Here is a 12788-nt window from a genome sequence, read left to right as displayed (position 1 = left end):
GCAGTGTACGTGTACGTGTACGTGTACGTGTACGTGTACGTGTACGTGTACGTGTACGTGTACGTGTACGTCTACGTCTACGTCTACGTGTACGTGTACGTGTACGTGTACGTGTACGTGTACGTGTACGTGTACGTGTACGTGTACGTGTACGTGTACGTGTACATATGCATGTGCATGCTTAGCGAGCTTTCTTTGTTGTCTCAAATTTTGACGAGGTAAATTTTGATGGTCTACATTGGTGACCATGGACGGGGTGGTCTAGCGGTAGAGAGCTGGACTGCTAACCCGTAAGTCTCGAGTTTGAATCCGGGTTCAAGTCAATAGACCCTGAGTCCACCCAACTCTGATGGGTACCTAACTAACGTTAGGGAAAGTAAAGGCGGCTGGGCATAGTGCTGACAACACTATCCCTTCATGTGCCGAGGTCACAGAAACAGGTGAACTCTACTTCACTTGCCATATAGACCGTCAGGTTTAAACAGGGAACTTTACTTTTTACATTGGTGACCGGAGAAATGTGTAATACTAAATTGCGCAAAAGAAAAAGTACACAATGGCAATAATAACTTTGTTTTCTTAAATCGAGAATTTACAGACATTACCAAAGAATAACTATATGTATAGTGCAGCATAATTATACAATTTTCGATGAAATATGCCAAAACTAAAATGCATTGATATATAATTAATTTGTTAAGGCGCATATTTCTTTTACACAGTTATCCGTCAGCGCATTTTTCTTTGAACCATTTTCAATGACACTTAATACTTAAATAATTGTTTGCTATACACATAAATATACAGGCAAGAAAATTTTCATCGTTATCGGTAGAAGGTCAAAAAAAAAAACCTTGAACAATTTTATCAGGCTAATAATTCAAAAGAGAAATAAATATCGAAATCTGACCATCTGATCTATAAAGCTATTGTAAATTAGAGTATGGTCTGCCCTATACCCACCCTCCTTTCCGTAGCCCAACTCGTTTTGATCAGATTTAGGGCATGTGGAACAGACTAGAATCTATTTTCTTATTTTCAGGAAACTTTGCTCACATTTGGACCCAGCGACAAGCTCTAACTCAAATAAACCATGCAATTCATCTACATGTCATTAAAAAACTGCGTTGCGATTAGTTGTTTTATTGATTAGTGAATTAAATCCTCTTTTTTTTTAAATAATTTTTTCGTAACTAAAACAGTAAGTTTAATTCTTTTATAAGAATAGAATCCTTAACCTGATTCATAGCCACAAAGAAACCAACTAGTTTACACGTACCTCCAGAAATTAATCCAATGGTAGCTGTCAAGACAAAGGCGGTAAGACACAGTACTTTCATAGCTGCCATTTTATCAAAATAGCTGTAATTGTTTAAAATTACAATTAAGAAAACTTTATCAACATAATTTTAAAAAACGATAACATAACGTATGATAATAAAACACCATAAATTGTAATTTACCGTCACTTGTATAAATTACGTTATAAAAATTGTGTAACAAAAATTTAAAAAAAATTGTATATTATGGATGTCCGTCTGTTTGAAGCTGAAATATGTCGCTATTTTTCACTTGCTTCACAGCGCCAATAAAAGCTAAGGTTTATTTTTTTTTCTCTGTCATTTTAAACGCAAATGACACTAACACAAAGCATGTATAATGAAAGTTCTACCACTTGAGCTCTGAGCAGAAATTCCACCAATGCCGAGTAAGAAAACACCTTAGGTAAATAGGTCTGTCTTCCGCATGCGCAGCGCACATTATTCATTCACCACACGAATCGTTAGGATTGCTTTGTGACCCAAATAAAATCAAACAACCTTCCGAGGTTACGTGGTTCTTTTTTATTTGTATAGGTGATCATTATTTGAGCAGATGAGTTTAAGCTAATTGGGTCAAGGTTAGAAGAAAATCGCATCAGTTAACAGCCGTTAACAGACATACAGACAAAATAAGTTACTCATACTCAGAAAGGTATAAAATGTTAAGATTTGTGAAATCTCGATTTCTTTTTTTTTGTAAAAGTAAAAGTAAACCAATTGATTTGTGTGTAAATTAATGATTTATTTCTATGGAAAGTGTAAGCTAACACATACCTATTGAAGGGAGTGGTATCTTGTATATATATATAATTTAATTTAAAACAGTGGCGTAGCCAGGATAGTCTCATTGGGGGGGGGGCACACTTTTTCCATCACTATATATATATATATATATATATATATATATATATATATATATATATATATATATATATATATATATATATATATATATATGTGCGTGTGTGTGTGCGTGTATGTGTATATATGTATATATATATATATATATATATATATATATATATATATATATATATATATATATATATATTATATATATATATATTTATACTTGCTGTATACCATGGCGTCGCTATGATGTAAAATAAATTGAAAGTAGCACTCTGAAGAAATAAGAAAAAACTCACAATGTTGGCCGGCAAAACAAACAAAAAGTATCACTGTAAACAAAAAATAAACAAAATATGCACACAATACAACCAAAAACAATGAACGCAACACAATCTATTTTGTAATCCTTGTAAAAAAAACAATTTGACATTATGATTCCTAGAATGTTAATAAGACAAGCAAATAAGCAAACTAGGGGAAACAATAACTATCTTAATATAAATATAAAAATTTAATTGTAAATGTAAAAACATATAAATAATTACTTTAGTATGTAATACAGCTAAACACTACTAGTTTTTACAAAAATATGTATTATGACAGTAAAAAAAATTTTAAGACGGGTCAATGGGGGGTTGTAACCCCCCTTTCCGCCCCAGCCTACGACACTGATTTAAACACATATATGTGTGCTTTTTCTACAGACGAAAACATACACACATACAGCCATACACACATCTGAACCCACCCCTCTTTAATCCCCCCCCCCCCCCACCCTCTTTCCCTCTGAGTCTTGACGACCTTTCAGGAACGACAACCTCCGTAGCGTCAGTTTTGTTTGCTATCTCCAAGTGCATTTTCTTTTTAAATAAAAAAGTTGAAGTAACCTTTTTATGTCAACATTGAGAGTGTCATGCTAACAAAGTGATGAATTTTACTTCATCTGCCATATACAATCCTTTCTAAAACAGGAAGACGTTTTATAAGATTAATATTTTAAAAATGTGAGTGTCAGCGGACAAAATTTCATATTTCTTGACATCTCAAAGCTCAATCCATTTCTTTTCTCCCAAGTCAAGTATGCCTACCCCTCAGTGTTGGGTTCATTCGTTGGCTTTGTTTTACGACCCTGAATCGGTAATCGAACTTAAGCATTCAGAGTTAGCAGTCCTGTGCTATACTACACTACATTATGGCCCATCCGCTTGAAGTTGTCAAACATGTTTCAATTAAATGAAAACGACAAAAAGCTGATTAAATATACTACTTTTCGTTGAAAAAAAAGGCGCAATTTAAATTTAATGTTCATATTCTACATTACTTGCTGCAATAAATAAAACGTTTTGACATTATTCATTCAAACTACTAGTATACATCTCCAGAAGATAATCTTGTTTTATATTTCCTTTTTAGATATTTTGTAAGTAAACAAAAAATCTAATGTATAACATATTCATTTTGTAGCTCTTTTAATGCGATTACAAGTTTTGTTATTTAAACGTATTGTACATATTTCTCCTTCATTGATTTAATTAATAGTTCAAAGCAATTTCGCCATCAAACTAGTATGACTCTCAAAAGATACATACACATCTTGAAGATTGTATAGCTTTGTTAACCACAAAATAGATTGCCAAGATCATGACATTTATACAATTTAGGATATTTACAATTCATGCATAGCCAAGTAGGTCAATGATTGTAAATACGAAAACAGAGTAAAGTGAGTTAAAAATTAAATGTAACCGCATGTACCGAAGAGTTATGCAGAATTTTTATTTAAGGTTTAGTTTACTGTGACTGTATTCAAACACGCATTCGGACTTTAATGTCATCGTTACTTTGTGGCTTTAAAATTCTAAATACAAATTTATAATAGAAATATACTTTGAGGTTCTCTGAATTCGCATTTATTTTTTACATCTACATATTTTAACATACTTAATTTTTTTTATCTCAAAATATTTATGATTAACTTGGATATTATTTAAAGTCAAAATTCCTGAATAAAATATGTTTTTATATGTCAACAATAATGAAAATGTTTATCTGAGCCATTTAGTTTAAGAAAGAAACCTGTAAACTTCTTCGAAAACAGAGTGTCCAAAACTTAGATGGTCACATAACAAATAAAAAGTTTAGAATGTTTAGTATTTAAAAGACTCGAAACTTGAGAGACACAATGACGAGGACCACCAACAACAAGGCTGAGGGCAGGGCACTGTTGCTTGTTGCGCCGTTTTTGTACCCTATAAAATAAAAAGTATATTAACAAAAATTAGTACTTCATAAGATTATCATTTTTTTATCCATATTAGTGTTTAAAACAAATGTATACATACATACATATATATATATATATATATATATATATATATATATATATATATATATATATATATATATATATATATATATATATATGCATAAATAACTGTATAGATAATAGATGTGTGTTTGTTAGTTTAGAACAGGGGTCTCCAAACTTTTCAGTCCGAGGGCCGCATTGACTATCAAATTTCAGTTCGGGGGCCAGTTTTTTCCAGGCATGTCTTTGATTTTTCTGGGCAAAGTACCTCAGCTATCACCAACAAACGTTTTTTCCGTGGACAAAAAGATCTCCGCGGGCCGGATGAGAGGACCTCGCGGGCCGCATCCGGCCCGCGGGCCGTAGTTTGGAGACCCCTGGTTTAGAAGACTAATACCAAGATTTAAAGGTTTAAATTCAATCTTGAAATGTTGAAATAATTAAGCATTAGTAATACAAAACAAATGTTCCAATACATTACAAAAGGCGAGCGGGTTGTATACTTACTATTGATAATGCCAGAAACTGTGAACGCTGTAAAATAAAACAGAACCATTTGACGTTAAATCATATTCTTACTACTTCTACTCCAGTACTCTAATACGATCAAACTTAATAAGGATGAAAATGAAAAAAAAAACCAAAGATTGATTTCAAAAAGCCTTTTAGTCTATAGGTGATTACGTCCTGGTGTTTTAATCCAGTGGGCTTATGTTCTAGTCATTTGGTCCATGGGGGTGGGGGCTTATGTCTTGGTGTTTTATTACAGTGGGCTTATGTTCTAGTCATTTGGTCCATGGGGGGGGGGGGGGGGCTTATGTCTTGGTGTTTTATTACAGTGGGCTTATGTTGTAGTCATTTGGTCCATGGGGGGGGAAGGGGGGCTTATGTCTTGGTGTTTTATTCCAGGGGAATTTTTTCCTGTTATTTTTGTCCAGATGGATTATGTCCTGGTATTTCAGCAGAAAAGGTTTTACTCGAGGAGGGAGAGCTTTTTACTTAGTAGTTTATTCTAGGGAACTAATATCCTAGTCTTTAAGTACATTGAGGTTTACGTCTTACTATTTTATTCTAGGGAACTAATATCCTAGTCTTTAAGTACATTGAGGTTTACGTCTTACTATTTTATTCTAGGGAACTAATATCCTAGTCTTTAAGTACATTGAGGTTTACGTCTTAGTATTTTATTCAAAGGAAATTATATTCTTGTGTTTTAGTCTAGGGGCATGTATTAGTGTTTTATTTATTGAGAATCATGGCCTAGTATTTTAATCCAGAGGGATTGTACCTTAGTGTTTTACTCTTGGCGGCTTTTTTCTTAGCCTTTTCGTCCAGGAAGCTTATGCCCTGCCGGTTTTATCCCAAGTGCTTACATCCTTGTGGTTTCTTGCAAGGGGTCCATGCTCTATGGTCAAACAGGGAGGATGGGGGACTTATGTCCTAGTAATTTAGTCTAGGGGGCTTATTTCCTGAAGGTTTTAGTCCAGGGGACTTATATCCTAAGGATTTTAGTCCAATGAATTTTTGCCCTGAGTGTTTTAATTTACAAAAGTTCAAATCTTTGTACAGCGGGTTGTTTTTTTTTCCACTATTAACTTTTAGAAAAGTTTAAATTTTGTTCAAAATGTAACTTACGGCACCGTAGGTCGTACTGAGCAACTATTAAATTCAATGCTTCGATTATTTGTGTCTCTTGTTCCGACGTTATGTCACAATCCTGTTTGTATGCACAGGAAACGTAGGTCTCTATTTCACTGCAGGAGAGGACAATAAAAAAAGTTAGTAATTCTTTTCTACTTCAGTATATAAAAGTAAAAAATTCCATTTTCAAACCTGACGGTTTATAGGGCAAGTGAAGTAGAGTTCACTTGTTTCTGTCACCGCGGCATATGAAGGGATAGTGTGGTCAGCACTATGCCCAGCCGCCTTTACTTTCCCTAACGTGAGTTAGGTACTCATTAGAGCTGGGTGGATTCAGGAACGTTCTACTGATTTGAACCCGGATTCGAACTCGAGACTCAGGGGTTAGCTGTCCAGCTCTCTACCGCTAGACGACTCCGTCACCTACTTCAGTGTATATTAAATTTATAAATAGTTTCCCCCCTACACATACACACACACACACATATATATATATATATATATATATATATATATATATATATATATATATATATATATATATATATATATATATATATATATATATATATATATATATATATATATATATAATATTTGTATATACTAGGACGAACCTGCAAATTTTATGGGTCTCGTTCTTTGTGACGTGATTTACCATGCTCAGCAGGAATGTTTTTCACATTCTTGAAGCTCAGGAATGCAGTCTAGACCATAAAAAAATGCTAAGTGAGTTAAACATTGACTTTCCTTTTGTTATTCAATAATTGAGTTTTGATACAGCATGGTCGAAGTAAAGCGTATGACTGTTAGTCCGGAGTCTTGAGTTCGGTTCCCGGGGCTGAGATTTTAGTATTTCGCTAGGTTCACCCAATACTGATGTGTATACCTACTTGACACACGTTACAGGTAATCAATGCTACTAGACATAGAACCAACTAAGCAATCTTTTATATGCCAAGTTCAATGAAACAGGTGAATCTCTACTTCATCTGTATTATACCGTCATTTCAGTAAGGATAACTACTGTTTTCTACTATAACAAACACTTAACTACACATACCTCTTCAACTTTTTATGTTAATCTCTACAGTTTAGAACAATCACAAACGGTTGTATAACCATATTTGTCGTGGTTTCAGTGGTGGTGGGTTTGTCTCGAAATGACAACGAATGTTATAAGAGAACGGGGTAAACAAAATTATTTTTTTTGTTATGTGATACCTACGATTCATCTTTGTTTAGTATACAGCTGATTATATTTTTACTTTTATCGGTGACAATGGTGGATCGAAAAGGTAAAATGAATTCGCAATTCAAGATAAGATGCTACCATAGGCAGATGAAGTAGAGTTTATGTCGTATTCTGAGCTCGACATAGAAGGGATATGCCTTTTGGATATCGGCCTTTTATCCTACACCCTTTAGGGGTGGGGGGGGGGGGTTGACACCAAGGCAAAAAATTGCAAATTGTACAGAAAAAATACGATTTTTTAGCCAGTTCCAATAATGCTTAATTAATGTTAAATAGTCTTTTAAGTACAGATCGACAATTATTACAAGAGGGTGGGGGTGACACCATGGCGTAAACGTGCTTACTACAGAGAAAACTGTGCTACATCCAAATGCATTATTAACTATTTAAGTCTGCAGTGATTAAAGCGTATACACGTATATGTACGAGTATGCGGCATATATTTAAATTATAGGCCTATGTATACCCGACACACACACACACATATATATATATATATATATATATATATATATATATATATATATATATATATATATATATATATATATATATATATATATATATATATATATATATATATATATATATATATATATATATATATATATGGAGGGGGGTGACACCACGAACTGCCACTCCGGGTGACACCCGACCTAGCGACGCCACTGCATGCACACAAAAAAATTACAGTTTCCAGACCCGAATACGATTTAGAATTCCGTTAAATACAAGCTTAGATTTCATTATTACCATCATTACAGTTTACTTCCTGTTTTTTGCGTTAGGGGGTCGTTCATAAATGACAAGTAAAACCAACCAGCCCACAACCCTATAAATATGTGAGGTGATTTGTAGATAACACTATAACCAAAATAGTTAAAACGGAAGTAAAATAACAGGAATTTTCCCACACAACGTGCGTTTACTGAGAAAACTTCTCACAAATAATGAAATAACAAGCCTTAAACGAACACCTTAAAAGTTACAAGTTAATGTCCCCTAGTAGTTTATATCAGCGTGTGTACAGCCAGTGTTTCTTCCCGACTTTATTTCTCCGGGGGGGGGGGGGGGCACTTGAAATTTTCCGGGGGGGGGGGGGGGCACTTGAAATTTTCGGGGGGGGGGGGCGGTAGACCTTCTTCGGGGGGGGGGGGGGGTGACACTGTTAAAAGTATATATTTTCTATATAAATTATATATATTTCATTTCGTTCGGGGGGGGGGGGGGGGGGCGGTAAAAAAATTCGGGGGGGGGGGGGGGGGGGGGGCCGAAGAGATGCCTTGAAGAAGCTCTGTGTACAGCATTAGGAACGCAAAGTAGTTGTAATAGGCTGCGGCATCCTGTGCTGTCCTATGTATAAATTCAACTTCTCCTTCCTCCCCCTCCCCCCCCCCCCCCATACCTTAGAAAAGCACACAAAGAAAGACAATTAAAAAATTAACTAGGGGAGGTAAGTTCCTTCAACTTACAGTATCGTTTTGTATTTTTTTTTATTAATGCCCTTTTTAACATCACAATACTCTAACATATATAAACGTTACTTGAAAAATAAATTGTATGTACTTTAATTGATGGAAATTATAACAAAAACGTATTTTAAAATACATACAAGGAAGAAAACACACATTAAAAATGAAAAAAATATATTTTAAATAAAATAAATATAATATAATGCATTTAATATTTATTAAAATTCAACCGCAATGGCACAAAAATGAAAAACAAAATGAACTATTATAGATTAAATAACACAAAAAATATAACATAAATGCATTGTTTGAAATACACACGTTTTATGCCTATTTAAAACGAGGTAGGTTCTTACATGCATAGAATAAATATTAGTTCATATAAAATGAATGCATAGAGATGTCAAGGGCGAAATGGCGTAGACCTGCTGTGTTTCCCAGTAAAGGTCGCTAATTTTTATTGAAAGTTAAAATCAAGGGACGTAATCCTGTCATAAATGTATCATGAAATGAATTGTGTGAAAGTGTGCGCTCCCTTTGTTGATTTTTACAGAATAGGTGAGTTGAGTAGAAATATTTCAACTTTTTAGATTGACGCTATGCCGCAGCATAGGGGATGTGGTGGGCATATTTTAAACTGTTTTTTTTTTAGTGCTGATCAATTTTTTATTGAAACTTAAGGTCATTAGTTGTTAGGATAACTAAATTCTAAGTTGACATATTTTCATTCTATTTTTAAACACGCCGTCAATTTTAGATTATGTATAGTAGGGAGGGGAGATAACGATGTAAAACAGAACAAATAAAACATCGCTTTGTTCATTCTAAATGAAAAGCGATGCAAAAAGGCTGGGGGGGGGGGGGGTTATTATCGAAATCACATTATTCAACATCTATTTGCAACCAGTTTGCTGTTTTTAATTATTTTTATTTAAATAATATAGGCTAAATAGTTTAATTTACGAGAATAAAATCTATGGAATATTCCAATACTATTCGCCAAGTTTGCCAATTATTATATATTGTCACTATTTTTACATGCTAGTATGCTAGTAAAAGATATATAATGTTATATGAACCAGAGGTTAAACATCGCTATAACAAAGAAAAGGCACATCAACGTTGACAGAAGAGGGATGTTTATTCTTGCGCTGTTTGTGTACACTGGAATAGAAAAAAATAGAAAAAAATACTTTAATAGGGAATAGTAAATGTAGGAGCTGTGGCGGATTTATTGTTGGGCTGACCAGGTTTTTGGTCAAGGGCCCATCTAAGGTATGTAAAAAAAATTATAAACATTAACTGTGCCAAGTCGAGATTAAGTGTAATATGATAGTGTCATGGGACCATATATAAACATTGAATAGGATATGATAGTGTCATGGGACCATATATAAACATTGAATGTGATATGATAGTGTCATGGGACCATATATAAACATTGAATGTGATATGACAGTTTCATGGGACCATATGTAAACAATGAAAGTGATATGGTAGTTTCATGGGACCATATATAAACATTGAATGTGATATGATAGTTTCATGGGACCATATATAAACATTGAATGTGATATGATAGTTTCATGGGACCATATATAAACATTGAATGTGATATGATAGTTTCAAGAAACCAAGTAACTACATGGAATGTGATGCGTTTTTGCTAGAGAGAATCTGAAATATCATTGCAGGATAAGGAAAACACCAATTGTTTTGGCGTTTTTAAATAATTAAAATGCGTTTTATGGTAAAAATTACATACAATCAGTAACTTTTTAAAAATACTTTTGAATATTTAGCTCATTAATTGAACTGGTACAATTTAGTTAGTATATTTGAGAATTAAATGTAAATAAAATATTTGAATTTACTTTTAATTTCTTACTGATTCAAATAAATCCTAATTTAATGTCATGACGTAATATTCTTTGTATAACTAGAACATTATATTAAGTATTTTAAAATATATTTTAAATTAAGAAAGACTTGGTTTTATTATGTTTATATATCACTGTGTACCAGTCTACCATTAAGGACGAAGGCAGCTTTAGTTTCAGTTCTGCCCGCTGTCTACTCCCACTCAACAGCAAGAGTAGCACGCCAGTTAACAGATAAAATCTACTTCATCTATCCTGAGGACTATTTTAATACTGTGGGGTACGGCGTGGTCGAATGGTAGATCGTTTGGCTGAAACCCAAAGGTCTGGAGTTCGGAACATGGTTCTGATTTGTGACTGTAGGACGTCCCGGAGTCTACTCAAGTTAGGGAAACAGAAACAGGTTGACTCTACTTCACTTGTCACCATGGACTGTCAGGTTCGAAAAGGGAACTTCACTATTTTTTTCAATTAGTATTAATCACATTGACTTTTCAAATGTCGAGTTCAAGAAACATTTGAACTCTACTTCATCTGCCCAATGCATCGCTTCGTCTAAAAAGGAAATGTACTTTTTACTTTATTCTGATCATCTATGATAAGATAGGTTTGTCAGAGATACTTACTGCTAACAAGTTCCGATGCTGAAAATGCTGTAGAAAGAAATATAAGTTAAATAATATATTTCTAATACTTGTACGAGCTTTTAATCCTGTTTAAGTCTACTGCGATAAGATTAACATGGGATGTGGCCAAAAGAAGCAATTGAAGTGCGTGATTATGAAAGATTAATAAGAAGATATAATAAGGATGTATTGCAAAATAATATAGTCATCAAATAAATACAGCTTCCTTTTAATTCTATACAGTAAGATGATACAACAAACTAAACTTACAAAGATAAACTGAGATAGATTGGTATAAAAAGTTGCGTATGGAAGTTTTAAATCCACATAATACCCAACTAATCACATTCTCTCCTAAATCATCTTCCATTGTGACACTAGCTTTTGATCATTGCATTTTTCTTTCAAGTGTATTATTTTAAGCTTTTAGAAAGGACAACCGATCTGGATCGCTGATTTCAATGCATACTACTGTACTCAAACAAATTCCTTCGTTTCTTCTAGAGTTGAATACAACTTGGGCTGAAGTGGAGCTACATAGAAACCTGTTTGTCAAGGAGGCTAAACATACATACCTACATATATATATATATATGTATATATATATATATATATATATATATATATATATATATATATATATATATGTATATAGATAGACAGACAGACAGACAGACAGACAGACACACAGACAGACAGACAGACAGACAGACCGACCGACCGACAGACAGACAGACAGACAGACAGACAGACAGACAGACAGACAGACAGACAGACAGACAGACAGACAGACAGACAGACAGACAGACAGACAGACAGACAGACAGACAGACAGACAGACAGACAGACAGACAGACAGACAGACAGACAGACAGACAGACAGACAGACAGACAGACAGACAGACAGACAGACAGACAGACAGACAGACAGACAGACAGACAGACAGACAGACAGACAGACAGACAGACAGACAGACAGACAGACAGACAGACAGACACACTGATACACAGACGCACAGACAGACAGACAGACAGACAGACAGACACACAGACACACAGACAGACACACAGACACACAGACACACAGACACACAGACACACAGACACACAGACACACAGACACACAGACACACAGACACACAGACACACAGACAGACTGACAGACATATTTATTATTTCTATAGGCCTATGAATATATTGCCATTATGTATTACGTTAATACTTTTATACCCTACTTGAGTATTGATCCTTACAGTAACACCGATATACTTACAGCACTGTACATCAAACTGTAAAAACATCGTGTTTAGATAACTATGTACATGGTCCACTACCTCTGTTGTTCCACAATCGGGTTTGAACACACAAGCAGCGTAGGTCTGCAGATCACTGAATATGTTGGGAAGTCAAAGACATAAGTTTTTATTCTTAG

The 12788-nt window shown here is 34.2% G+C and overlaps 1 protein-coding gene and 1 long non-coding RNA gene across 2 annotated transcripts in view; both read right to left on the bottom strand.

Annotated features, from left to right (window-relative positions):
• Positions 1-1679, bottom strand: part of LOC131928658 (uncharacterized) — a 4554-nt gene extending 2875 nt beyond the window's left edge. The window contains exons 1-2 of the mRNA XM_059284733.1: positions 1464-1679; positions 1280-1362 (exon numbers count right to left, since the gene is read on the bottom strand). Of these exons, the coding sequence (XP_059140716.1) occupies positions 1280-1349 (70 nt within the window). The 5' untranslated portion in view covers positions 1350-1362; positions 1464-1679. The remainder of the gene's footprint in view (positions 1-1279; positions 1363-1463) is intronic.
• An 8064-nt stretch (positions 1680-9743) lies between these two features.
• LOC131928659 (uncharacterized) lies at positions 9744-12729 on the bottom strand. Its single transcript, XR_009383820.1, has 3 exons — positions 12630-12729; positions 11357-11383; positions 9744-10014 (listed from the first exon to the last, which is right to left on the bottom strand). It is a non-coding gene; the product is annotated as an uncharacterized LOC131928659 (long non-coding RNA).
• Between the last annotated feature and the right edge of the window lie 59 nt (positions 12730-12788).

This window comes from Physella acuta, unplaced genomic scaffold (assembly GCF_028476545.2).
Source record: "Physella acuta isolate Inbredline_101_S28 unplaced genomic scaffold, ASM2847654v3 ptg001529l, whole genome shotgun sequence".
NCBI lineage: Eukaryota > Metazoa > Mollusca > Gastropoda > Physidae > Physella > Physella acuta.
The sequence above is the reverse complement of the archived record's forward strand: the minus strand, read 5'-3'. Positions and strand labels throughout refer to the sequence as shown.